This window comes from Bombus vancouverensis, chromosome 16 (genome assembly GCF_051014615.1).
Source record: "Bombus vancouverensis nearcticus chromosome 16, iyBomVanc1_principal, whole genome shotgun sequence".
Taxonomy (NCBI): Eukaryota; Metazoa; Arthropoda; class Insecta; order Hymenoptera; family Apidae; genus Bombus; species Bombus vancouverensis.
In genome coordinates, this window is record NC_134926.1 from 4,161,745 (window position 1) to 4,187,927 (window position 26,183).

Genomic DNA, 26,183 nt, shown 5'->3' on the forward strand with positions numbered 1-26,183 from the left:
AGTTGACCCACAATTTCCGCTCTCTTCGTTCGCTTTCTTCTTTTCTTCTCCTTTTCCCCCTATTTCCTTATTTCTCGCGTTATGAGCTAATAAAATGAGCTAATAAATAGTAAGTTTCGTTGGATATGATTTTACTTGCAGAACATTCGACTATGCCCGAGTGATAACAGAGAACAGAGAATAACAGAGGTAACAGTTTTAGAATCAAAGGGAAGATTCTGATATTGGTAGAAGCGATCTAACAGATGGAGGCGAAGCTCGATGAATCCAAGTTCCTATCGCGCAAATCTGAAATCCTCTTTCACGTGTCAACAAACCTTCGTCAACTCTATTCTGCGTGAAAGTTAGTCCGATAACTTCGTTTCGACTCCGACTGCCTCGTACCGATCGCGATTCCACTACCTTTACGATAACGTAGCTGATACTATAGTTGAGAAAGTTAGGAACATCAGAGTTCAGGAACCATATATATTAGGTCATCGCATAAGTTCGTGCCGTTTTTCGAGCGGTTATATATGTTAAGATCGTTTACATACCTTTCGGTTTCATGAAAAAATGTAATCCCCCTCTCGTTGTACAACTTCTTGCCATTTTTCTGGTAGGGCCATTATTCCGTCTCGATAAAAATTCTCTTGTTTTTCTTGAAAATAATTTTCTAAGCTATTTTTCAGAATGTCGATATTTTCAAATTTTTTACCTACTAAAAAGTGTTGTAATGCTCTGAACAGGTGGTAATCGGATGGGGCAATGTCTGGGGAATATGGGCGATGTGGTAAAATTTCCCAATTAAATTCAGACAATTTTTTTCTAACGCTTTTCGCGACATGCGGTCTAGCGTTGTCGTGATGGAAGATAACGTTGTTCCTATTCGCTAAACCTGGTCGTTTTTCAGCTAGCGCTTCCCTTAATTTTTCTAATTGAGTGCAATATTTGTCTGAACTAATGATATCACTTGGTGATTTTTCGACAAGATCCCGAATTTTATCTTCGTCTGTCTGAGGAGGACACCCGGAGCGTTCCTCGTCTTCTAAACAGAAATTCCCAGCTCTAAAACGTCGCAACCGCTTCCTACAGGTGCGAGATGAAAGCGCATTTTCTCCGTAAACAGCACATATGTTTTTCGTGGCAATTGTTACAGAACTTCCTTTCCGAAATTCATATAACACGAGATGTCGAAAATGGATACGCACTTCACTCATGACTTTTTACCGTTAGAAGTCACTGTGTTCGCTATATTACGATCTTATAGCCACGAAAATCTGCTCTAGCCTGTTCTCGATCAGCTAAGCTCAAGTGCATTGGTCCCTTATCGCCGTATGTTTATAAATCGACACATGAAACGTATACACAAAAGTCGGCACGAACTTATGGGATGACCTAATAGATTCGAGAATTTCATTTTTAGTCGAACAGTTTGATGAAAATTCAGCGACCCCTTGAATTTGATGCTCAGCCTATGTTTATTATTTTATAATATTTATGGAATCACTTGACAAATATAATACAATCGCCATTACGCGATTTTTACAAAGGTTTCGCCTTTTCCTTTTTATTTTCACCCTAACTAATTCTTTTTGCCAAGCTCGCTTCGTACTTTCCCTTTTAATAGGCTTCTCGTTTGCCTTTTGTCGGCTCAGTTTTCGCATCCGCCCGAGATTTCCCTGTCACCTTCAACTCACTTTTTCATCCGTTCCAATTTTCATCCCTCCCTTTCTTTCTTTCCTCTTTTTCCCCCCAGTCGTTCCCTTCTCCGCTTTTCTAAAGCTTCCACAATTACTTTTGTCTCGGCTGTTCTTTCACTGAATTCCTGCCGCTTTCTACTGGAAATAATACGCTCGTACCATTAGCTTCAACCGGCGATTCCATCGAACAAACGAATAATTTTGATAGAGAAGGGTACAGAAGTTCACGCTGGTACTTTGCCCCGCGTAGCTCCGCGATATCCTTCGCCAAGTTTCGGCAAATTTTATCTGAAACGCAGATAGAAGATAGAAATGTGAAATAGCAATGTGAAAAATAATGGAAAATTGAATATAGTAAATATTTGATATTAAAATATTGGAATATCGTCTACGTTGGAAACAATGAATTAACAGATTAGGAACAGCGGAAGACGATTGGCAGAATTCGGAACCGACCATAAGGCTGGCATTGAAGAAGGCTGCTGAAGCTGCAATTTCGCAGCAATGTGATGACGAAGAAATTAAGAATATATTGAAGAGCACCGCGGAGAGACAGCTGGAGTACGCTTTGAGTAAGCTACCGATAACGATATTTTCAAAACATTAACATATATTTGTTCGATCGCTCCGGTCTGCATTGAATTAGGATCACATACTTCCCATTGTATTGGAGATTTTAATGTGATTTTATTTTACGTGTACAAGCGAGTCCAAATTTTTCATTGAAATTCAGTTTATTAAAAAAAAAAAAAAAAAAAAAAAGAAAAGAAGAAGAATACCACAAGATCAAAATGTTCATCGTTGCTTCCTATACACCTAGGTATTAGGCGAGTGTTGAATTCCATCAGAGGGAAATGTTGTATGCTGTAACCCAGGCTCGGTCGTCAGGACATTGACAAAGGAGAATGTTCTGTGAAATTGCCGAGCGACAACGTTACGACACACATCCTAACGAATGTTGCTTCGAATGTCCCGTAGCACCAGCTTATTCACCGGATAAAATGACTCGATGATTGGACCTTGCCCGGAGACAGCACTTGTCCGTGATGGAATGCTTCACTTGCCTGATGGATGGCTTGAAGTTATAGAAAGCAGCCATCGCACAACTTGCTGTATTTTTCTCAAATAAAACTTGAGTTTCATTGGGAAATTTGGATTACCCGTTTGCACATCTGGTAAATAAATGAATGAAAATTTTAATTTGTTTCAATAAAGATGGTTTGACGCGAGATATTCTACTAAAACACCCACCTGCTGTTGACATAATTCGTCAGAAAATACATCTCTGCCACGGGATTCCTTTTCCATCCTCTGTCACCCTAAAACAATTGTTTCCAGAGCTGGACGAAACAGGCGATGGTGTAATAGCCGTGACACGTTCGTGGAAAGGCAAGAAGGCTGCCAGAGCAGTGTGTTCGTTGACGTCCTTGGTGAACAGTCGTCTCCCACCTGACAATATAATCAACGTTGAAGTGGATCAAAAACAAGGTGGCATTAATCCTGACAATAGGTCGCACAAGGGCTACCTGGCTCATCTTTGTCGCCTTGTGACGAATCGCGTGCAGAATTTGGTGAACGCCTCCATCGAGGCGGACCCGGAAATTAAAAGCAAGAAGAAGATGGTGCAGGAGATCTACGCGGAGAGTTTGATGCATTTGGCGCTTCTCAGGCAAATTACGCCTTGCGAGGATAACGAGAACGTGGAGAAGATCAAGGAGTTTTTGATAGCTGGTGAGATTAATGATAACGATTTTGACGTTTAATTATGAACAATGGTTCGTACGCATGTCGATTGGCTTTGATTTAATTTTGATATCATAGTTTGGTGAATTCGCTGAAACGAAATTCAAATGTAATTCATTACCAGCGAATTAAGTTTTAATTTATTCCGCTATACCTGCGCAAGCCTTTTAAAGCGACAGAACTTTTTAACGCTGAACGTAACGGCAGAGATTTTAACTGAAACGTTTAATTCGTCGTCTGGATGCCTCCGCTATCCGGAGACATAATCCTTTGAACGTTTGAGAATATTAAAGGCAGAGGCACGTGCACGATTCCTCGCCAGAACACTTTGATGTCTGTTTATTAAAGCAACAGCTCCCCTAATACACTTTTCTGCCTATTAATTTCTATCTTACAAGGCAGTTTGCTTTGAACAGATTTCTGAATTACAGTAAAAAAAGTACAAAAGCAAGAGGATCGTATTTTATGTAGCTTGGCAAGTTGCTTGAATGAGAAAATTAATAGTCGAAAGGATGATCATTCTATAAGCGAAATCGTTTTAGCAAAAGTGCATCTATTTACCTTTGACAAGCTATTTTTTTATATTTAACAGGTAAATCGCAGAAACACGGTCCGATATTGATAAAGGGTAGCAAGTATTCTGGAAAGTCATCGTTATTGTCGCGAATCTATGCGGATGCCTCTTCCTGGTTGGATTGCACCACGTTCAAAGTGGTTCGACTCTGTGCTTCCACTCCTCGATCAGCGTACAGTCTCGAGCTACTTCGAGTGCTCTGTCAACATGTAGGTTTTCTTTCTGGTTTATTGGATGGGAATCTTCCTAAAGACGCCTCGTTTGATCCGCTTTACCTGAACAATTGGCTGGGCCAAATTCTGAGGCGCATCGAAGAGCAACCGATGATGGAGCAACTGGTGATTCTTCTCGACGATCTTCATCGATTGCATCCTCTTGACTGCGATATCGTCGCTGCTCTGTCTTGGTTGCCATTGAATCTTCCACCAGGTAACGTGTAATTGCCATTGCTAGAATTTCTAAGCGATGGTCATCACAGTTTCAAATCTATCGTTATATAACGATAATGCGTACAGTATACGATATATATGTCGGGTTATCATTAGGATTTAAGGCGCGTAACGATTCTTCGTTTGAATTAGCCGTTGTTTTACGAAACAGGGAATATATTTACGCGAATAAACAAGATTTTACAAAATATTATGAATAATGAGTTTAATAAATGATAAGTTTAACTATTAATTAGATTAAAGAATAATAAGTTTAACGAACAATAAGAGGAACGAATAATATGTCTTACGAATAATAAATTTAACGAATAATGAGATTAACGATCGATAGGTTTTACGAATAATGAATTTAATTAACGCTATTAACAATGTTCCGGGGTTCAAACGAATCCACGGTCAACGGGATAACTCTTTACTATGCGTAGAATAATTTTAAACACAAAAATACGATTGCTGAGACACTCGGTAAATTGCTCGATGTATCACTTTCCAAGGCGATCACACGAACGAATATCCGATGAAAATCTTTTTCGCTATACGACTGCATTTGTTTGTTATATGCTCGCTGGAAGCATCGAGAAGGTTCCAATCGCCGTTGCTAAGCAGTTTCTGCCAAGAGTTTGTTGCATACTCTCTGGAAGCATCGAGAAAGATCCAAACGCCGTTGCTAGGCAGTTTCTGTCTGGAGATTGATTCCTAATACAACGTGTGTCCCATTATATCGACATCTCCAAAGTACAATTCTATGTGATTTCTAGGGAGAACTATACAACCGATCCACACCTTCGTCAGGCAAAACGTTTATCCTGTGACCGTGGCTACGTTCGGCGACCAGTTGTCACCTCGAACCCACTTTCGCTTTCACAAATATCGAACAATTACAAATGACAATTGCTTAATTACAGTTATGATAAAATCTAGGCTAAAGCATTAGAAGGCTTCCTCAAAATTGCAAAGGGTAGGCTCCGGTTTTCCTTTCATCTCCGACATATAAATAAACAAGAAAGCAAACAACAAACATTGCAAAGTATAAAACGAAACGTACTTTGTTCATCCCCTTTAGGAGTGCACTTAATCGTGACTACGGCTCTTCCACCGGAAGTGCTGCGTCTCACCCCAATACAAAAAGAAAGACTACGCAGCAATGAGATTTTAATCGAACTGCAAGATTCGGGTACGGATTTCCACGAGACAGAGAACGTTTTCGACACGTTGGAGAAGTTGATAGGTGAAAACGCGGCTAACAGAATCGGTGCCATTTTGGCTTCCACGGAGTATGGTTTGTCCGAAACGGAGATTCTTGAGGTGATCATGCCAACCGGAGGCGACGGGCCGCTATTTCTAAACGAAGGGCAGTTCAATTTTGGCAGCTGGTGCTTGGTGAGGAGAACCTTCAACGAATATCTCAAGGTAAGTCTGGTTTAAATTTCTGGCAGGAAATTTAGGAAAGAAATCCTTTCCAAAAAGTTAAACGTCTCGACTCTATAATCTTCGAAGATCTTGTTCTTATTTCGAAACTGGCAGAAGAATTCACAAATCCATCATTCGCTATTCACAGGTTCGCGTAATGGGCGGAAGGCTGCTTTTCTCCTGGCGTTATCCGATTCGCGACTTAGCCCGAAAAAGGTACTTCCCCAATCAGGAAACATTGAAAAGCTACCACGGCGAGTTGGCAAATCTCTTCTTCTCCGAAGATTTCGAAGACAAGGATGACAAATCATCCCCCGAAGAGGAAACTCCGAAGAAAGAGACGCCTTTCCAGAGCAGACCGAGGTCGCAAGACACAGCGTACAATATGAGACACGTGGAAGAGGCTTGGTTACATTTATTGAGAGCCGGCGACGTAGAAAAGTTAAAGAAATTGGCAGTCTGCGCGTTCGATTTCCTCTTAGCAAGCGTGCAAATGATTTCTGTTAGTTATTTGAGGTGTGTTCTCGAACATTCGAGGAAGTATCTGCTGGAGAGAGATTTGGAATTGGTTTATTATACAGTGAGAAAGTCCAGTGACATTTTGACGAGAGATCCTCTTCAACTTGGCGCGCAGCTGATCTGTTGGCTTAGACCTGTGGCTGAAGATGGCGGAGATTTGGTGAGAAATAGCTGACAGTATAATTATGTACTTGAAGCAAAATATTCTAATTCGAAATGGCAATAACACTAATTACTGCAAGATTGTTTGATCATAAACAGAAGAAAATTGTGTGATTGAAGGTCAGCAGAATGGTTACGGCAGCGATGGCATGGTGCGATGGTTATACAGCGCCATTATTGGTGCCATTAAATGGCTGGCTCCAACCGCCTCTACCTCTTCAAATTCGTACTTTGTCTTGTCCGCAAGGTGTGAAACTCGTCGAAGCTGCTCCTTCGGGACAGCACGTTATCATTATCCCTTTCCAGGGAGACGCTCAATTATGGCACGTGATGTCTGGGCAATTGGTTCATACTTTTAAAGGTAACTATTTAATTGCTGGTAGCTCACGAAAATATTCGAATTCTTAGCAGAGAATATTTTTCTAAATATATTGTATGCGTTATAGGAAACTTTTTGAGATTATTCCTTTGAAATGAAAATGAATGAAATTATTCCTCTTCCTTCAAAGAAAATGACAAACAATTTACATTGTAACGTTAATTCGAGCCCTTTGCAAGAGAATAAATTTGTTTCTTTTAAGAAGATTAGCATAGCCTCTAAAGCTTAAAAGTTCTCGCGAGGGAAAAGGAGAAGCAACGATGAAAACTCGTCACTTTATATTCAGTTTGGTAATTTGCTGTGAAAAAGCCTTGTTACGCCACGAGGGTTACCACAGGCTGTATTTTCTAACCGTCGCTCGCGGTCCTACAACGTCGCAGACGGATCGTCGCGGCTGCCCGGCAAACAAACATTGTAGTGGCAAGCGCATAGTTTATTAAGCAGGACGACCTCCAGAAACGTCGACTCGTGGCCGTTATTTTACCTTGCATAAAAGAATGTGGCGTGATCCGAACGTAGTGGAGGTCGCCTTCCAGAAAAAACGAAAATAATCGAAGGGAATTCAGTTCCTTCTGACGAGTCAAAAATGACACTTTGACAAATCTGACGAGCAAACGAATTTATCTAGAGATATCGCAAAGTCGAGTCAAATTTCTGTAACATCTTCATCATATTATTGTAAAATATATTGTTCTATGTTAACCTGTTTGTTACGACTGTTCGCGGAGAGACGCGGTCGCGAGGAAAACGCGTCAGCGAGAGGCGTAAATTCTCGCTACGATTCGGTGAATCGACGCCGCGAAGTAGTCGTTCCCCTGTTTCGGTTAAGATAACAGAGGTGGTTGAATGAATATGACACAGTAGAGTAAGTTATATTTCACCGTTTATTCCAACAACTTATAACGAAGGCAGTTACGCTGTTACGTATGTACGAGATGAATGAGTGACTGATCTGCGGGTGTGTATACCCGGTGGAAGGATGTTGACCGTTCGAAGGATGTAAAATCAGTACTGTCTTGGGAGACGATGCTGTCTCGGAGGAAAGCTAAGGATGGGTGTGTTTGGCGCACGGGACCATCGAATTTGTTGGTGACGATGGTTTGAAGGACCTTTACTAGGAAATCTATGAGATTTATGGAAGGTACTTGAGACTGTTGAGGGTACGCAGTGAGTATCCGAAGACATCTGGTTGCCATCTTGCCCGCGGTGTGTGGCCTCGGCTAAGTAGAGTGTTACGCGACGTAACACTGTTAATACAGTGTTACATTCATTAAACCACCTCTGTTATCCTAACCGAAACAGGGGAACGACTATTTCGCGGCGTCGATTAACATAATCGTAGCGAGAATTTACGCCTCTCGCTGACGCGTTCTTCTAGCGACCCCGTCTCTCCGCGAATGGTCCTAACAAGTCTCCTTTATACGTTGTCCCTGAATCTGTATTTCACGAGCATTTAAATAGCAGCGTCGCTTTAATTTGCAATTGAAAATAGGTCAGCTTTTGTGAGGATATAGTTGAAAATAATCCAGCTAACGTATATGATACTTTAAGTGCCATTTTAAGCACGCGATATTGCTATGGTATTTTCGCTTTTTCACAAAACGACGAACATGGAATTTAATACAAGTCTCTGATATATTGATCATGCGAAATAATTATTCTCGTTTCAATATGCGGTATCAGCCCACCAAAGTCAAATATCAAACAAACAGATTTTTATGTTCAACTTGATATTTTATGAGAAATATTTTTCATTTCAGGGCACTCAAATCCAATTTCATGTTTAGCCGTGACACAGCATTCGCAATATCTACTGACAGGCTCTGAAGACACTTCGATTATAGTATGGGATATGAAAGAGCTGACCTTGAAGTTAAGAATCCAAGAACACATTGCCCCAGTTCTGTGCTTGACGTCCGCGCTCAAGAATTCAGTGATTGTCAGGTTCATAGTTTTATCGTGTAGTAATAATAAGATATCAAAAACGCTTTCTTCCATAATCTTGATTAAAAAAGGTAACCGGAAAAATGGGAAAAGATTTCAATCTTCTCCGAGTACTTCTTATTTGTATTAATTATAGATTGTTCTATAAGTTATTTCGTTTCGTATTTATCAACTAACGCTAAACCTTCCGCTTTCCATTAGCGGTGGCGAAGACTCGAGAATAATCGTCACCAGTCTCCTAACCGGCGATGTTCTCATCAAAGTGGACCACCACAGAGGGCCAGTAAAATCCATTCGCGTCGATTCTGCGGGAGAAATTCTGGTTTCCGGTTCTTCCGACTGTACCGTCTGCTTATGGTGTCTAGAAAGATTCACATTGTTAAAAAGCATCGTTTTACCATCCGCCGTGACTGTGCTCGACGTATCGGCCGATTCGGTGTTCCTATTGGCAGCCTGCGAAGATCAGAAATTATATTTGAGATCTTTGGCCACGGGAACTGAGGTCCACACGTTGAGAGGTCATCAAGGTGAAGTGAAAAGTATCTGCTTGGCGAAAGATTGCAGAAGAGCCATTGCTGGAGGAGCGAAGGGAAAGGTTTCCGTTTTCGATATGCACAGTGGACGATTGACGAGAACGTTGCTGGCGAATCCTTCGGCGGATGTTACCGCCGTCAAGGTAAATTATAGATTTTGTATTTATGACTTTATATTAATAAAAAAAGGTAGAATGGAAAATGAGTAAACATTTATTGAAATTGGAATTAATCGTCGTAGCAAATTACCTTTTCTATTTGCATGTTAAATTACAAGTAGTGAAAGATCAAAATTAATCTTTCATATATAATATAATTTTTCAATTCAACTTTTTGCGAAAAGGTGACGGAGAAGGACGACTTCCTGATAACAGCTTCCGGAGATCGAGTGGCTTACTGGAGTTTCCGTGGCGAGGAGATACACGCTAAACCCGCGAAATTCGTGAAGGAGGTATCGTTGCACCCACACACTGCTCCCATATCTTGTTTGGATATATCCAGGGACGGAGCAATGGCAGTTACCGGTGGAGTCGATTCTCTCGTAAATCTGTGGCAATTGAATACTCACGAATTGCTTTCCACTTTCGAAGGACATATCGCTAGCGTCACCTGCATTGCATTCTCAGCTTCTGGTTTATTTGTTGCTTCTGGTAGGTCTGTAGATAAAATACAGTAGAGCCTCCCATACGTATACGTATATGGCAGATATAACAAAAATTTCATTTATTTACCTTGTTTGTATGCTTTTTTCGCAATACTAGTTTTGCAAATACTACCATAATTTTGTATTGCCTTTAATACCGAAGAAACCCATTTCTTTTTTCAATCAAAATACAGTAAAGTACAATAGTTCAATAACCAAGTAACAAAGCATGAAATTGATACAATACAGTAACAGGAAATTAAATTGGAAACAGGTTCTGAGGACAAAACAGTTCGTGTATGGGGTCTGACCTTAGGTTTACTGGTATCGACATTTAGACACCAGGCACCTGTTACTGCAGTCACATCTATGTTTGACGGCCGAAGAATAGTGAGTTCTGATAGAGCTGGTACAATCCGAGTTTGGGCAGCTGATACCGGCACCCTAATCCAATCAGTATGTGGGCCTGGTCGCTGTTTCACTGTTTCTTCCGATATGAGGTATGATACAGTGGCTGTAATTAATAAATTGAGATACTGTTTGTTCGACCAATCGTGGGAAGACGTAGTCGCTAAGAGAGACGTCAACGGGAGTCGTAAATTCTCGTTACGATTATAACAATCGACACCACGACTCGATCGATCCGCTGATTTCCGTTGAGATAATAGGGGTGATTGAGTTTGTATAACACTGTGATTCACAGAATTATAAATTATATATTTCCAACACTTAGATTACACTGATGAGCATTTACGCTCGTATTTACATCAAATAACTTGACAACTATTTGGTAACTCTCTCTCTCTCTCTCTCACTAGCAGCTCTAACACTCGACAACACTCGCAACTCAATTCTAATGACTCTATGCTCCGACATCTCGATCATCTCTGACCCTCGCCAATGCATTCCTGCTCGATCCTGCACACACACACACACACACACACACACTTTTAGGCTCACATACTCTGGCCTCTCGACTGCCACTCCTTGAAATATGAAACCGTACTTCTGTTTTGACGCTGCTTATCTTTTCTCGCGTCACTGTTACTAGGCGCTCTTGGATGTAAACAAACCACAAAAAGACGGCGTACACGGTGTTTTCTAATTTCAGCCGATCTCCAATCAAAACTATTCTACGATATTACAATATGTATGTTAGAGCAGGGCTCTTATAATTGGATTTAATGTATTAGTGGACGTAGCACTATAAGATATTTAGGTGAGGAAATGTATGCTCGACAATACCGAGACAGACTCTCGCGTTATGCTTAGACTGCCCCGATAGGCGTTAGAGTTAGACTTAGTAGTTGACTTTTCCAACGATGTAGAAGAAGTGAAGTTGAGTGACGATGCTGTGTCGGAGGAAAGCTAGTGATGGGTGTGTCTAGCGCACGGGATCATCGGATTTGTTCACGCCATTTTAGGTCAGGAAGCGAGGGCAGTATACATTGCCTCGGATTGGACAAACGAAGGTTGATGGACTAGGAAGGGTCTTAACCCTGCCCTCGATAGAAAGTTGCTAGTAGGAAGTATCGTACGTGAGAAAAACTAACTTTACCGTGTCAAGCCGTAGTAAACAATAGTCTTTGGAAACTGATTTAGAAAAGACATTTGTTGGGTCTGAAGGACCTTAGCAGGCAAGTGACTCGGGTTTATGACAGGTGCTTAAGGCTATTGAGGGTACACCGTTCGGAAGAGACGGACATCTGGTGTCCGTCTGGCCCGCGGTGTGTGACCTGGGCCAGGCAGAGAGTCGCCCGGCGTAGCAGATACTTTAGTGAAATTTACTTTCTTGTATTAATTCTTAATATTTCTCGAGTCTTTTATAATACCAATATAGTCGCCTTGTTTCAATTTTTCCTACAATGATCGTTATTTGAATAATTTATTAACAATAATAATTATAATTATAATAAATTAGCAATTGCGATGTTTTCAGATTTAATTGTCTTCCTCCTTTCTAAATTTCAGATACGCGGTATGCGGAACAGGAGACAATCAATTAAGAATAGTAAGTTTAGGTGTTGGTCCTGAAGAAAAGTACCAAGTGTCGCATTCTCAAGAAATTACTTGTCTAGTAGTTACTCCAGATTCTCAGTCACTGATTACGGGCTCGAGAGACATGAGTTTGAAGGTTTGGCAGCTCGCTGGCGGCAAATTATCTCAGGTTTATACATGTTATAATAATAACTTTAAATTCCTATATTTAATTTAGAAAAATCTTTAGAAATGAAGAAAGTACAACAGATTTTCATTCAGGTCCTCGTTGGTCACACGGATCACGTCACCTGCGTCGCAGTTTCTGTGCTCGACAAATCCATCGTAGTTTCTGGTTCCAAGGATGCGAACCTGATCGTCTGGGATATAAATACTGGCAGCGATCTGCATACCTTAAAAGGCCATTTAGGTTATGTAACCTGCGTAAAATTGTCGTGTGATGGAACTCTAGCAGCGTCTGGAAGCGAAGACAAGAGTTTGATCATTTGGGACACGAAGAAGGGCTGTTCACTGAGCAGCATAATGTTACACGTCCCTGTGTTAGGTGTTGAGGTTGCCACGGATATGTCGAGGCTCGCGTTGCATTTACTCGAACACAAATGCATGCCTATTCTATGTTTGCATAATACTCCAGCGCAGTATGTGAAATTACCGGATTACGTAGCACCTTGGTGCGATACCAGAGATTTGAGACCACCTGGACGGAAGAGACCCAATAAGAGATTATTGAAGAAAGAAGTGTCATTGGATAGCGACACGTGGCATAGGAAATATGGCCATCTCACTTCAGGTATTGCTGACGATGATTACAGTGCATTATATTCAAAATTAAACTATTATATAATTCCAGGAGTTTTAACGTCATCGATAGAGGATGGATTACAACGACGATTCAGCGTAAGCGCTTCCATGGACGAGATCAGCAAAGTTGGATTAACGAGTAGTCCATCCGGTTTAGGACCGGAACAGGCTGCACTCGCCCAGTCTCAACACTTTGATCAACTCGAAGCACTTTGGAATAAACAGTCGCCACCTGCTAGACCTCGTGCTCATGGTAGGACTTTGTCGAAGCAAAGTTCTTTGCAAGCTACGCGAATATCAGATTCTGAGGAAGAAGGTGAGTTTAAGAGAATTATTTAATTTAATTAAGAAAAGCCATTTATTTATTTATGATTATTCGCGCCAGCAAAACTTTTTGCTGCACCGAGGACAGAGATAATAAAATGTCATTAGAAGCTGAAATTGAAATGTTATTTTTTCCCCAGGTGTACCAGACTAAAGCGATACTTTGTTAGAAACTAAACGGACTAAATCCTAGTCGTCGTACTTTCTTCTTTTTTCCACTGTCTTTCTAAGTAACAGGGAAGAAAAATAGTAAGTAGGAAAAAAAAAACACGAAAGGAAAACGTCTCTAAGGTAAAGCTCTAAATTACAAATTTCTCGTGTCTGACGCAATAAACATAAATATATATATATATATATATATATAAATATAGGTACACATATGTATATCATTATTAGAGGAGAAATAAATTAACTTTACTTATTTTCATCCCCCATTCCCAACCTTTTTAGGGATCATTTTTAACAAAGATTATAAATAAATTACTTCGATGTACCTTACTTGTATCTGACGAAATTATTGTCTTTTATAAGTGAACAATAAGAATCAACCATTTTTTGTGCAGAAAAGATGTTTGTATTTATCATTTTAATCATTAAATTTCATTTAAACAGAAAATATTTTGGTCCTTGTAAATAATTACCCTCTAGTACAAGAGTTGCGGCTAATAGTAATTTAAAATTAGTTTTTCAGTTGTTTTTGATAATAATCCGAAACGATTTGCCATGCTTTTGGCGCCATGAATCCTTCTGGTGGATTTTCCCCGGATTTTGCTAAATCTGAAATAACGGTATATTAATGTTTATTAGTACTGTTTTTTTTTTATTATTATTTGGATGTTTCATAGAAATGTTTTTATATAAATCTTGTATTTATTCTAATGCGATATTTCGTATTTTTAATGCAATTTACATTTATAGTTGGCAATTTAATTCATTTTTTTTTTTAGATTTTTTAAAATAAGAAGTGAAATAAGAAATTGTTTTTTAAAATAATTTCGTTCCTAATGATTCATTTCTAATGATTTCATTAATAAAATAGGCAAGATAGGATATACAAATTAATTACAGGAAGATTTAGAAGAAAGAGAAAAGAAACAGGTACATGAAAAAAATATAACTCACTTCGCATTTTAGTTCCTGATATGAAAATAAAATCTTGCGATCGTTCCGGCTCGAAGAAAGCCATTTTTTTTTTTCTATTGTCGTAAGCTGCCACTCTAAACGGTATGATTTTGAGATTCTGAAGACCCGGTGCCATCGACAGTACCCTCGAGCCGTGCGTTCCATCGTACAGATTTCCTAATTTTACAATTAAAGCGACCGCTGATTTATCACGATAATGAAATATCAGAATTCCTTCGATATAACAATAAAATTACTTCGCCCAATAAATCAAGAATAAAAGCGTACGATTTTTAATTTTTTATGCGAGTAATCTTAGATTCAAGGGACAAGTGAAATTCGTCTTATCAGAATATTACCGTCCGGGGTTTTAGATTTGTCAGGATGCGGCAAACCCGCGGGATCACGACCAACGATGAAGAAATTTGCCCCAGCCATCATTCTTCCTTTGGCGTGCCATTGCACCTAAAATAAAAATCGCAAATTTTAAACAATTCTCAAATTTAAAATATTTATATCTCTTCGAAATACTACGCTTCTCTTATTCCATCAATTTTAATTGTTGATTAATTTTTTAGGGAAATAAATAATACCTCTGTAGGGCCAGCATAAAGCATCGGGCTTGGAAAAATAGCGAGGATGGTGTCTTCGTGCAATACACCCTCCTCGAGAATACTTTGGTGTTGGTTTATCCGAACTGATAATGGTATGTCGTCTTCTTTCGTCCATCCTCCCAGAGGATGCAGTAGAAGAACTGGTTTCTTACAACCACGTTCCTCCACGAGGTATCTTCTCGTATCCTGGTATTAATTTGAATAATAATTACATTAAAAGAGAAGAAGAATAGGAATTTTTGCGCAGGAAAAAGTAAATGTCGTAATTGATTGGATTTATTGGACTTTCTTTAACCGTCAACTAGGTTCTTATCAAAATAATGGAAACTTAATTAATTTTGCTTCGTATCGAACCTCCTTTAAAGCAAATAATTTTATCTCTTACATTATACTTGAAATTTGTTGTTTTCGATGAGAACTAACCTGCATTAAGAGTGCGTGGCCATTGTGAATCGGATTTCTCAACTGGAAGGCGAAAACAGCATCCGCTTCCATTTCTCTGCACTTTTTACGAATTTCGTTTGGCGTGAGCCTGTACTTGTCGAGACCATCGTTCCACTTAATCCTTTCCAGAACTTCTAATTCTCCTCCAACCAGCCAATCACCCGATTCGTGGATCATTCTGACGTAAGGATGTCCAAGGTCGTTTGTACCAAATTCTCTGCTACACCTGTTGCAATGTTTCCGATTTATTTTCACATAAGAGGAGACTAACTACTAACTAGAAATAATAATTTACTGAAAAAACATAATCGAACCTTTCTTCTTTTCGGTGAGCGAAAAATTCTGGTCTCCTCAGAATTGCGATATCTTGACCGTTGTACTTCAAGGTCAGTGCCGGTGCTGTAGTATAGCTTTCCTTCTGTTCTGTGCTAACCGGAAGCACGATAGGTATCGATTGATTAATCACGTCCCCATTTTGTTCGATAGTTTTGAAGTGTTGACACTTGAAAATAACACACACACACGCACATTTTATTTGTTATCTCGTTAGAAAAATCTATCTCTATTCTACAACTTTTTACCTTTACAAACTTAGTGTTTCATAATTAATATCGTCCAAAGATAGAACTCGTTTCTCTATGCTTAAATCTCATGCAATTCGTTAATCAAATTTTAATTACGCACCTGCAAATATTGGTACTCCCTCATGAAACCTGTGAGCGGAGCAGCCCAACCTTCAGCGAGTACTTGAACCCATTGTAAGTCAACCTTACTGATGTTGATACCTTAAATTGAGCATATTGATTTGAGGAATTAGGCAATTATCAAGTACTATATATCAAATGGAAATTGTTTACATAAAAGCTTATCTCTTTGTCAATTGGAAACATCAATTTGGAAAAGAACTTTCTCTATCTTATCTGTGTGTATCGTAGCAATTTATGAATATTTGATGTTTCGCATGTGAATTATTTTAGCCGGAAATGTTTGCGTGCCACAACATTCTATGACACCTCCAAATCTTTATATTTTCGTAATTTCGTAAGCAAATTACATGATGTCAGAAATAAAGAACCATCCACGTGTTCTTCAGCCACAGCGTAGTAGCCACTTGCTTGTCCAATCAACAAAAGACAAGAAAAAGTGGAATTATTTTGCAAACGAAAATACAGAATTAAAAAAATACAGAATTAAGTGAGAAAACATTTGCAACGTACTCGGAAGATTCTCCGCCTCTTTTCTCGCCTCCTCTATCTTCCTCTCCTCGACGAACAGTTCCTGAACCTGCTCTCGAGTCTTGGGAAGAATTCCCTGGGTCCTCAACAACTCGATCACCATTCTCGTCGAGGTCTGCAAATTATGAAATTCCGTATCCACGATGAGATCAGGAGTTTTGGGCGTTTCATATTCCTGGCCGATGCCTGTGAAGCTTTTAATCATCCCTTTTCTAGCTTTCTCGTAGAGGCCTTTCACGTCTCTGGCTTCGCACGTCTGCACGGAAGCTTTCACGAAGATCTCGAAGAACTTCAAGTTAAAATCTTCGTGTATCTTCCTCACCAGCCTTCTGTCCGCCTCGAAGGGCGAAACGAAGCTGCAAATGGTGATCACACCGCAATCAGAGAACAATTTTGCTACTTCAGCAGCTCTTCGCACGTTCTCTTCGCGATCTTCTTTCGAGAAGCCCAGGTCCCGGTTTAATCCGTGACGAAGATTATCGCCGTCCAGGCTGTAGGCTGGCAGTCCCTGCAAAAGCAAGTTTATATGATCCTGAAGCGTTAAAAATTATGGTCCGATCGAGAGTCTGGCAATTTGCAAGTTTCGAGATATGGCAATTTGAGAATTTCGAACTTTAGAGCAAAAAGTTTACTTGAGAAACCAGGTAATTTTCCAGCTCGAACGAGATGGTCGTCTTGCCAGCACCGGACAGCCCTGTCAACCAAATCGTACAGCCACAAAATCCTTTGAATTTTCCATAGGCTTCCCCTCGTCTCTCCCTCGACACGTGGTGTAATTGTTTGATCACATTCGTCGCGAGAACCTGCAAATATTTCAACGCGGGACGTTTCAAAGCGACGTATCTTTTATTTGCTGTTTGAAATTTTCAAGTAAATTAGGAGATCAATACACTTTATCCGATTTAGAGTCATCGAAATATTACTGAAAATAATTAATTCGACGGTTGATTATTTTACATACGACTGGATAAATCATTAAAAATGCGTGTGTTATTATACCCGATTATTCTTCTGTGTATTTCGATTTTCCATCGAAGATTTCGTGTATATCCCCATTATACGGAATATTTGATCATTAGGTTTCGTGCAACGATAAGGATCTTATAAAATATTCGACGATTGATTCTACTGTTTTTAAATGTCCACTGTGCAACGATCTATTCGACCAATTCGTTTCTTCGCGAATGAGATAAATTCAACTTAATAGCGACATCTAAAATAGAGCCAATGGCGCCGATCGATTGTTCGATTTTCTTACTCGATAAAGAACACTATCGATTGCTATCTATCCAGGCGTGTAGTTCTGCATCGACTACGCGGCTGTCGAGCATTTCTGTCCAGCGAGTTCCGTCAAACGAGAAAGTGAAAAGGAAAGTTGGATCGGGTGGGGATCGGAGAATTTCTCGCTCTACGTATGATATTTCTCCGAGGAAATGAGCATTTTAGGAAGCTCATCGAATTTTAGCTACGTATTAAGGTGGATATAACGTACACGTAATTGAAGTTTAAGGCGGCCTACGCTATCGAGCCTCGAGGTTTCCACATTTAACAGATAATCCTCTTCATTTATTGTTTATTTATTTCTTATTTCTTATTTAATACTACATTTTGTCAGAAGCCTAATATACGACGTGAAACTGTCAGGAATATCATATTGAAAAATGTCAAAGGTACAGAAGCACAAAGTACGTAATTCGATGAAATTCTGAATGAATGTAAGTATGCGTGCGCATAGATATGGCGCTTCATAGACGCGTGTCTATGTGTAAGAAGCAGAAGTAGCGAGTTCAGTTTGCCCGAAAAGTTTTGTTTCGTTCCTGGCACGTGCTGACGTGCACTCTCCCGCTCTTCCGTGTGCTATATTTTTGCCAGCGACTGTACTCGGAGAAATAGCTCGAAGAATATCGGAAATGGGAAATCGCAAAGGGAACTGAACTTTACGTAATACGCTTTACTGATACTTATCCGCTTTACTTGTTTACTGATACTTGTTGTTGTTTACATTCGTTCACAGTAGAACGACTGTTTGAGATTAAATCGCCCTTTAACACTCGGACGTTTTCGGCTCTAATAAAATTACGCTTTCGTCCTTTTTATTAGCATTTGCGAAATTCTAAGAAGACTGGCGCAAAATGAAGAGAGGGTAACCTGTGAACTTCGTCTACATACAAGTATAACGTAACTGAAAAAAGAAACAACATTTTGGAAGTAGTTGTGTTATTACAAGTACAGATACCGGAAAGACAAGGCAAATTACTTCACGAAATACGAGCCCACCTGTAAGATAAGAAGTTCATTTGTATAAGCAAACGAAAGATTTACCAATTACGTAACCGTTATTAGTAGTTTCATTGCAAAAAACTGTAACACAGACTTTCTAAAACTGAAATACTATGAATTATCCGTACTTGAATTATTACTTGAAATTACACATCGTTAATTATGTAATTTAAAGGGTCATCGCTGATACGGTTGGCCAAAATTTCATTTACCTGTTAAATGATAAATAACAAATTAAAGAAATGTTTTAATATTTTAGTTATGAATGAAAAGACTAATATTTCGGCCGTGAATAAGAATTCAATTTCTTATTCAAATAAAAGTCATCATTTCGCTCAGATATCATTCGCGGTTAGTTATACACGAAGTTTTATACACAAAGCCAGAATTTTTTCTCATGCTCGTCTTATATTCTATATTTACATATATATATAACAATAATATAATAATACATACATAATAATAATGATAATAATAATGATATATTATATATATGTATTATTATATTATTATTATATTATTATTATTATTGTTACTAGACTATCGTTAAAAGACGTTAAAAGATTATACGTATCAACGTATAATTACGTGTATTAATCATGTCTACATCGCTTAAAGTAGATTAGGCAACTTAGGCTATTGATTCAAATACGAAAGTGCTACAAACGATTTTAGAAATCACCGATTCACGTGTGGGTTTCACGTTCATTTTTCTTCGCAAATGAAGAAAAAGAGAACGCGTGAAGAATAATTGGTGACTAGTTTCGCAATAATGTAATTAGCATATTTTCGTAAAGTATGTTGAAAAAATGTTTCGAAATCCTGCTGCTGACCGAGCAATAAAAAACAGGGCAAATAGGTTCGGAATATCTGTAAATGATTTAATTGCTAGAAATATCATTTTATTTAATTTTTATTTATTTAATGTCAATGCGAACGCGACGATACAAATGCAATATATTCGATGTACAAATTATTTTGTTTCTCAAGGAAAGGGAATAGCTTTGTGATCTATTTCTTGCTATTAATTTTTCTCATAATTAATTTGGGATGTTGCAATGAAAATTATGTTTGTTATATTTATGATTCAATGAGAGAAGATTAGATTTCAATTATTCGAACTATATATAGTTCACGTTTATCCTAATTGCTTCAACGACTGTATTCTTGACAGAGCACCGTTAAATTCCTTGTTATCTACGTACCAGTAATCTTATTCATCATACTAATCACGTTTATGCACTGTACATATGTCCTATGAAAAGTGAATTATCTAATGAAACTAAATATTATGTTTTATATATGTTTATAACATATATGGTATAATTAATAAATTATGTTATAATTATATTATAAATTATTATATAATTACATTATAAATTATTATATAATTATATTATAAATTATTATATAACTATATTATAATATTGTCACGCACGCGCCATAAAGTAGACTAAAACTACCAATAGCGCGAGTGGGCGTTCCAATTTGAAATTTAAATAAATTTTAATAATTTGTATAGAAACCAAATTCGAACCTCGAACCCCGACAGAATAATCCGTCACATGATGACCCCTCCCCCCCCCCCCTCGATAGACCTAAATATAAATAAACGTAGCGACATAAAAGAAGCGAAATAATTTCTAAGTTTTAGAGTAGTTAATTCTTCAGTTTTGTGTGACTTTTTTTTTCATGTGACTTCTTGATAAAGCAAAACTCAGGAGTCTATATTCATATAACGCTTCTTTCTTTCTATTTTGAAGTGAAGATAGAATATGCTGACTAAGCGTTGCGGGCAAAAAGCTGTTAAATATTGTTTATTCCTTAATTCGTTCCCTTAAAACGATGCACAAATTGTGAATATTAGAGGCAATCCCAATTGCTCAGCAATAATCTAAACCTAAATACGAATAACTCGAAGAGCAAGATCTAACGAAGACTCACGGGATTAGTTTTCCCATCGCATCCTTTGACTTCATTTTTCTGATCCATTGTTGTCCAAAAAGCTCCTCTTCTATTACTGCTATATATATATATATAGTATTATTCGAATTCAACACGATATTAAAATCAAGTGAAACACCAAACTTTCGTTCAGTAATCTCTTGGAAATGTAACGAATTAACGATAACGACTCGCGTGGGTGTACTGAGTACCTGGTGATACGTGTTCTTTCATATATCCTCGGTAACACGTATTGCTCGTGAGAGGGGAGAAACGACACATTCATATTCTCTTGTTCTCCCGTTGCTTTTTTTCTTTCACGACCCTGAATAAAGGAAAAGCTCGTGCCGCTGGAAAAACTCGAGGACAGCGAAATTTCTCGTTTCGTAATTGAAATAGTTCAATGATGTCGGCGTCTAATTTTCAGTAGTCAGCGATGTCTAGAAGACAACTTGTAGGTTATCATAGAGAAAAGAATGAGAGTTATATAATGAGTTGAAATTATTCCGATTTATATTGGGATACCCATAATTGTCGTCAATAACACATAAGGTCACAGTGTCTCTCGTCTTTGTTCGTCAACAAGTGGGGAACAAAGTTGCCCACAAGTTTGTAAGTTTTTTGAACAAGTTTGACGATTCACGACGCGATGCATTTGAGATTCTATCGAAGCTGGACCTGATCATTCCGACGAATTCTTCGTATTTCATTGTGCTAAATCGTGCAACATTGTTGTTACGAGACAAGCAACAGGTCCGGAGTTTAGAAATATTCTATTCATGTTATAATATACTCTATTCATGTTAGAAATATTCTGATTCGGTGTAAACGCCGTGCCAGCGTTTATCGAGATTGATAGGGATCGCAACGAATTGGCCATACAACTTTGTTATGAAACAATAATTATTAAATTGTTACAAAGTTTCCCTTTATTTTATGAATATGAGAGAAACAAATTTATTAGTTTTAGGTTATTTGCAATAGCTAGCAGAAAGATTTTGAATACGTTACGAACGTACTATAGCTTCGAATCTTGTTCCTATTCCAGGTATTGTGGAATATTGATATTCCACGATTGGGCGTTGTTACACGTATAATTCGTGGCAGATTGTAGCAATTACAGTTTTCTTTCATGGCTGTTCTGGGAACTAGATTGTGTGGTTACTTGCAGTGTGCGTTTTATGGTTCACATTAGTGCAAGTTTAAAACTCAGTTAATATCCCATATACATGATACTATATACACTGTATATATTAAACTTTGTACTCACCTTTACGAGATTATATCTATTAGAATTTACGTAATGCCTTTAACAAATAAGCCAAGCAAGGGCGATGTCTATCTACTGGGGTTATTACTTAAGAAGACTTCTAAGTAGAGTTTTTTCCAGTTTTATATATATTTTATATATACATGTCGGAGATGAAAGGAAAGCCGAAGCCTTTCCTTGGAAATTTTGGGAACATCCTCTAGTACCTTAGCCTAGATTTTATTATAGTTGTAATTGCTTAAGATTTGTAATAAGCGAGATTGGGTTCGAGGTGACAATCGGTCGCTGAACGTAGCCACGGTCACGGGATGGATGTTTTATCTAACGGAGGTCTGGAGTGGTTGTATGTGTTTTCCGAGAAATGTGGTTGTGGCGGCATGCGGCCTCGAGAGCGGGCCTAGCCACGTGTGATGTTGTCTCACGTGGAGGTGCCGATGCAATGGGACATACATTGTATTAGTAATCAAAACTCCAGGCAGAAACTGCCTAGCAACGGCGTTTGGAACTTTCTCGATGCTTCCAACGAGTGTGCCTAGCAACGGCGTTTGGAACCTTCTCGATGCTTCCAAACGGGTATAGAAAACAAAATGCAATCGTACAGGGAGAAAAATCTCCACGAGGCTGGCGTTCTTGCGATTGCCTTGGAGAGTGATACATCGAGCATTTTCGACGCTCGCATTTGCGTCTAAGTTGGTTTCGCTTAGTAAGGAGTTATCCCGGTGACCGTGGATTCGTTTGAACTCAAACATTGCTAATAGTATTATTTAATTTAATTATTCGTAGATCGTATTATTCATTAGGCTTAGTGTTTGTTAGACTTATTATTAGTTGTACTTATTATTTGTTAAGCTTAGTGATAGACCTGTATATACGTGTAAATAAAATCTCGGCTTTGTGAAACGATGGCTAGTCCACATGAAGAGTCGTCGCGCGCCCAAAATTCGAATCCTGATCGAACATGGAATTTAATACAAGTCTCTGATATATTGATCATGCGAAATAATTATTCTCGTTTCAATATGCGGTATCAGCCCACCAAAGTCAAATATCAAACAAACAGATTTTTATGTTCAACTTGATATTTTATGAGAAATATTTTTCATTTCAGGGCACTCAAATCCAATTTCATGTTTAGCCGTGACACAGCATTCGCAATATCTACTGACAGGCTCTGAAGACACTTCGATTATAGTATGGGATATGAAAGAGCTGACCTTGAAGTTAAGAATCCAAGAACACATTGCCCCAGTTCTGTGCTTGACGTCCGCGCTCAAGAATTCAGTGATTGTCAGGTTCATAGTTTTATCGTGTAGTAATAATAAGATATCAAAAACGCTTTCTTCCATAATCTTGATTAAAAAAGGTAACCGGAAAAATGGGAAAAGATTTCAATCTTCTCCGAGTACTTCTTATTTGTATTAATTATAGATTGTTCTATAAGTTATTTCGTTTCGTATTTATCAACTAACGCTAAACCTTCCGCTTTCCATTAGCGGTGGCGAAGACTCGAGAATAATCGTCACCAGTCTCCTAACCGGCGATGTTCTCATCAAAGTGGACCACCACAGAGGGCCAGTAAAATCCATTCGCGTCGATTCTGCGGGAGAAATTCTGGTTTCCGGTTCTTCCGACTGTACCATCTGCTTATGGTGTCTAGAAAGATTCACATTGTTAAAAAGCATCGTTTTACCATCCGCCGTGACTGTGCTCGACGTATCGGCCGATTCGGTGTTCCTATTGGCAGCCTGCGAAGATCAGAAATTATATTTGAGATCTTTGGCCACGGGAACTGAGGTCCACACGTTGAGAGGTCATCAAGGTGAAGTGAAAAGTATCTGCTTGGCGAAAGATTGCAGAAGAGCCATTGCTGGAGGAGCGAAGGGAAAGGTTTCCGTTTTCGATATGCACAGTGGACGATTGACGAGAACGTTGCTGGCGAATCCTTCGGCGGATGTTACCGCCGTCAAGGTAAATTATAGATTTTGTATTTATGACTTTATATTAATAAAAAAAGGTAGAATGGAAAATGAGTAAACATTTATTGAAATTGGAATTAATCGTCGTAGCAAATTACCTTTTCTATTTGCATGTTAAATTACAAGTAGTGAAAGATCAAAATTAATCTTTCATATATAATATAATTTTTCAATTCAACTTTTTGCGAAAAGGTGACGGAGAAGGACGACTTCCTGATAACAGCTTCCGGAGATCGAGTGGCTTACTGGAGTTTCCGTGGCGAGGAGATACACGCTAAACCCGCGAAATTCGTGAAGGAGGTATCGTTGCACCCACACACTGCTCCCATATCTTGTTTGGATATATCCAGGGACGGAGCAATGGCAGTTACCGGTGGAGTCGATTCTCTCGTAAATCTGTGGCAATTGAATACTCACGAATTGCTTTCCACTTTCGAAGGACATATCGCTAGCGTCATCTGCATTGCATTCTCAGCTTCTGGTTTATTTGTTGCTTCTGGTAGGTCTGTAGATAAAATACAGTAGAGCCTCCCATACGTATACGTATATGGCAGATTTTATAACAAAAATTTCATTTATTTACCTTGTTTGTATGCTTTTTTCGCAATACTAGTTTTGCAAATACTACCATAACTTTGTATTGCCTTTAATACCGAAGAAACCCATTTCTTTTTTCAATCAAAATACAATAAAGTACAATAGTTCAATAACCAAGTACCAAAGCATGAAATTGATAGAATACAGTAACAGGAAATTAAATTGGAAACAGGTTCTGAGGACAAAACAGTTCGTGTATGGGGTCTGACCTTAGGTTTGCTGGTATCGACATTTAGACACCAGGCACCTGTTACTGCAGTCACATCTATGTTTGACGGCCGAAGAATAGTGAGTTCTGATAGAGCTGGTACAATCCGAGTTTGGGCAGCTGATACCGGCACCCTAATCCAATCAGTATGTGGGCCTGGTCGCTGTTTCACTGTTTCTTCCGATATGAGATATGATACAGTGGCTGTAATTAATAAATTGAGATACTGTTTGTTCGACCAATCGTGGGAAGACGTAGTCGCTAAGAGAGACATCAACAGGAGTCGTAAATTCTCGTTACGATTATAACAATCGACACCACGACTCGATCGATCCGCTGATTTCCGTTGAGATAATAGGGGTGATTGAGTTTGTATAACACTGTGATTCACAGAATTATAAATTATATATTTCCAACACATAGATTATACTGATGAGCATAGATAGATAGATAATCACTTATCGCACGAAGATAAGGTAAATATTGTAATATCGGAATATATTAAAGGTGTAATTTTGTCCGATTAATTATAATTTATTAATAATGGATTGAAAATACAGATATTAGTTAGACAGAGAAACGATGTTTGATTAACAGGAAAACTAAATGCAACGCTCGTATTTACATCAAATAACTTGACAACTATTTGGTAACTCTCTCTCTCTCTCTCTCTCACTAGCAACTCTAACACTCGACAACACTCGCAACTCAATTCTAACGACTCTATGCTTCGACGTCTCGATCAACTCTGACCCTCGCCAATGCATTCCTGCTCGATCCTGCACACACACACACACACACACACACACACACACACACACACTTTTAGGCTCACATACTCTGGCCTCTCGACTGCCACTCCTTAAAATATAAAACCGTATATAGGCGCTCTTGGATGTAAACAAACCACAAAAAGATGGCGTACACGGTGTTTTCTAATTCAGCCGATCTCCAATCAAAGCTATTCTACGATATTACAATATGTACGTTAGAGCAGGGCTCTTATAATTGGATTTAATGTATTAGTGGACGTAGCACTATAAGATATTTAGGTGAGGAAATGTATGCTCGACAATACCGAGACAGACTCTCGCGTTATGCTTAGACTGCCCCGATAGGCGTTAGAGTTAGACTTAGTAGTTGACTTTTCCAACGATGTAGAAGAAGTGAAGTTGAGCGACGATGCTGTGTTGGATGAAAGCTAGTGATGGGTGTGTCTAGCGCACGGGATCATCAGATTTGTTCACGCCATTTTAGGTCAGGAAGCGAGGGCAGTATACATTGCCTCGCATTGGACAGACGAAGGTTGGTGGACTAGGAAGAGTCTTAACC

General features: G+C 38.8%; 3 protein-coding genes and 1 long non-coding RNA gene across 16 annotated transcripts in view; 2 read left to right on the top strand and 2 right to left on the bottom strand.

Annotated features, from left to right (window-relative positions):
• The window catches only part of LOC117163115 (protein qui-1), a 48,307-nt gene extending 34,530 nt beyond the window's left edge, over window positions 1–13,777 (top strand). For all 11 annotated transcript variants that reach the window (XM_033345126.2, XM_076625291.1, XM_076625284.1 and 8 more), the window contains 14 exons: window positions 2,097–2,254; window positions 3,021–3,413; window positions 4,018–4,428; window positions 5,512–5,858; window positions 6,007–6,537; window positions 6,660–6,900; window positions 8,679–8,862; window positions 9,064–9,538; window positions 9,739–10,045; window positions 10,313–10,538; window positions 12,010–12,205; window positions 12,298–12,826; window positions 12,887–13,153; window positions 13,302–13,777. In XM_033345126.2, the coding sequence (XP_033201017.2) occupies window positions 2,097–2,254; window positions 3,021–3,413; window positions 4,018–4,428; window positions 5,512–5,858; window positions 6,007–6,537; window positions 6,660–6,900; window positions 8,679–8,862; window positions 9,064–9,538; window positions 9,739–10,045; window positions 10,313–10,538; window positions 12,010–12,205; window positions 12,298–12,826; window positions 12,887–13,153; window positions 13,302–13,315 (4,279 nt within the window). In that variant the 3' untranslated portion in view covers window positions 13,316–13,777. The remainder of the gene's footprint in view (window positions 1–2,096; window positions 2,255–3,020; window positions 3,414–4,017; window positions 4,429–5,511; window positions 5,859–6,006; window positions 6,538–6,659; window positions 6,901–8,678; window positions 8,863–9,063; window positions 9,539–9,738; window positions 10,046–10,312; window positions 10,539–12,009; window positions 12,206–12,297; window positions 12,827–12,886; window positions 13,154–13,301) is intronic.
• Window positions 13,720–21,009, bottom strand: LOC117162891 (bifunctional 3'-phosphoadenosine 5'-phosphosulfate synthase 2-like). 2 transcript variants are annotated; one of them, XM_076625294.1, is made up of 10 exons: window positions 20,801–21,009; window positions 17,209–17,379; window positions 16,559–17,084; window positions 16,026–16,126; window positions 15,656–15,843; window positions 15,321–15,567; window positions 14,877–15,083; window positions 14,643–14,748; window positions 14,284–14,460; window positions 13,720–13,938 (listed from the first exon to the last, which is right to left on the bottom strand). In XM_076625294.1, the coding sequence occupies exons 1-10, from the start codon at window positions 20,846–20,848 to the stop codon at window positions 13,841–13,843; spliced, it is 1,869 nt and encodes a 622-aa protein (XP_076481409.1). In that variant the 5' UTR covers window positions 20,849–21,009; the 3' UTR covers window positions 13,720–13,840. The 2 variants fall into 2 exon arrangements, with proteins under 2 accessions (XP_076481409.1, XP_033200772.2); XM_033344881.2 differs by lacking the exon at window positions 20,801–21,009 and adding an exon at window positions 17,576–17,819.
• Window positions 21,010–23,117: 2,108 nt separating this feature from the next.
• LOC117162890 (uncharacterized) lies at window positions 23,118–25,322 on the top strand. Of its 2 annotated transcripts, none has more exons than XM_076625413.1 (4): window positions 23,118–23,362; window positions 23,564–24,038; window positions 24,239–24,545; window positions 24,816–25,322. In XM_076625413.1, the coding sequence occupies exons 1-4, from the start codon at window positions 23,271–23,273 to the stop codon at window positions 25,157–25,159; spliced, it is 1,218 nt and encodes a 405-aa protein (XP_076481528.1). In that variant the 5' UTR covers window positions 23,118–23,270; the 3' UTR covers window positions 25,160–25,322. The 2 variants fall into 2 exon arrangements, with proteins under 2 accessions (XP_076481528.1, XP_076481529.1); XM_076625414.1 differs by having other exon boundaries at window positions 23,126–23,362; window positions 24,239–24,436; window positions 24,816–24,969.
• LOC143303737 (uncharacterized) lies at window positions 24,088–24,871 on the bottom strand. Its single transcript, XR_013060339.1, has 2 exons — window positions 24,630–24,871; window positions 24,088–24,551 (listed from the first exon to the last, which is right to left on the bottom strand). It is a non-coding gene; the product is annotated as an uncharacterized LOC143303737 (long non-coding RNA).
• Window positions 25,323–26,183: the final 861 nt, after the last annotated feature.

Coding starts and splice junctions, on each gene's coding strand:
- LOC117162891 (XM_033344881.2), bottom strand. CDS start 17,632: ATGGGGATATACACGAAATCTTCGATGGAAAATCGAAATACACAGAAG. Junction 16,127..16,558: donor AGAGGCGGAGAATCTTCCGA/GTACGTTGCAAA, acceptor GCTCAATTTAAG/GTATCAACATCAGTAAGGTT. Junction 15,084..15,320: donor GCCACGCACTCTTAATGCAG/GTTAGTTCTCAT, acceptor AATTAATACCAG/GATACGAGAAGATACCTCGT.
- LOC117162890 (XM_076625413.1), top strand. CDS start 23,271: ATGAAAGAGCTGACCTTGAAGTTAAGAATCCAAGAACACATTGCCCCA. Junction 24,039..24,238: donor CGGATGTTACCGCCGTCAAG/GTAAATTATAGA, acceptor TTTTGCGAAAAG/GTGACGGAGAAGGACGACTT. Junction 24,546..24,815: donor TGGTTTATTTGTTGCTTCTG/GTAGGTCTGTAG, acceptor AATTGGAAACAG/GTTCTGAGGACAAAACAGTT.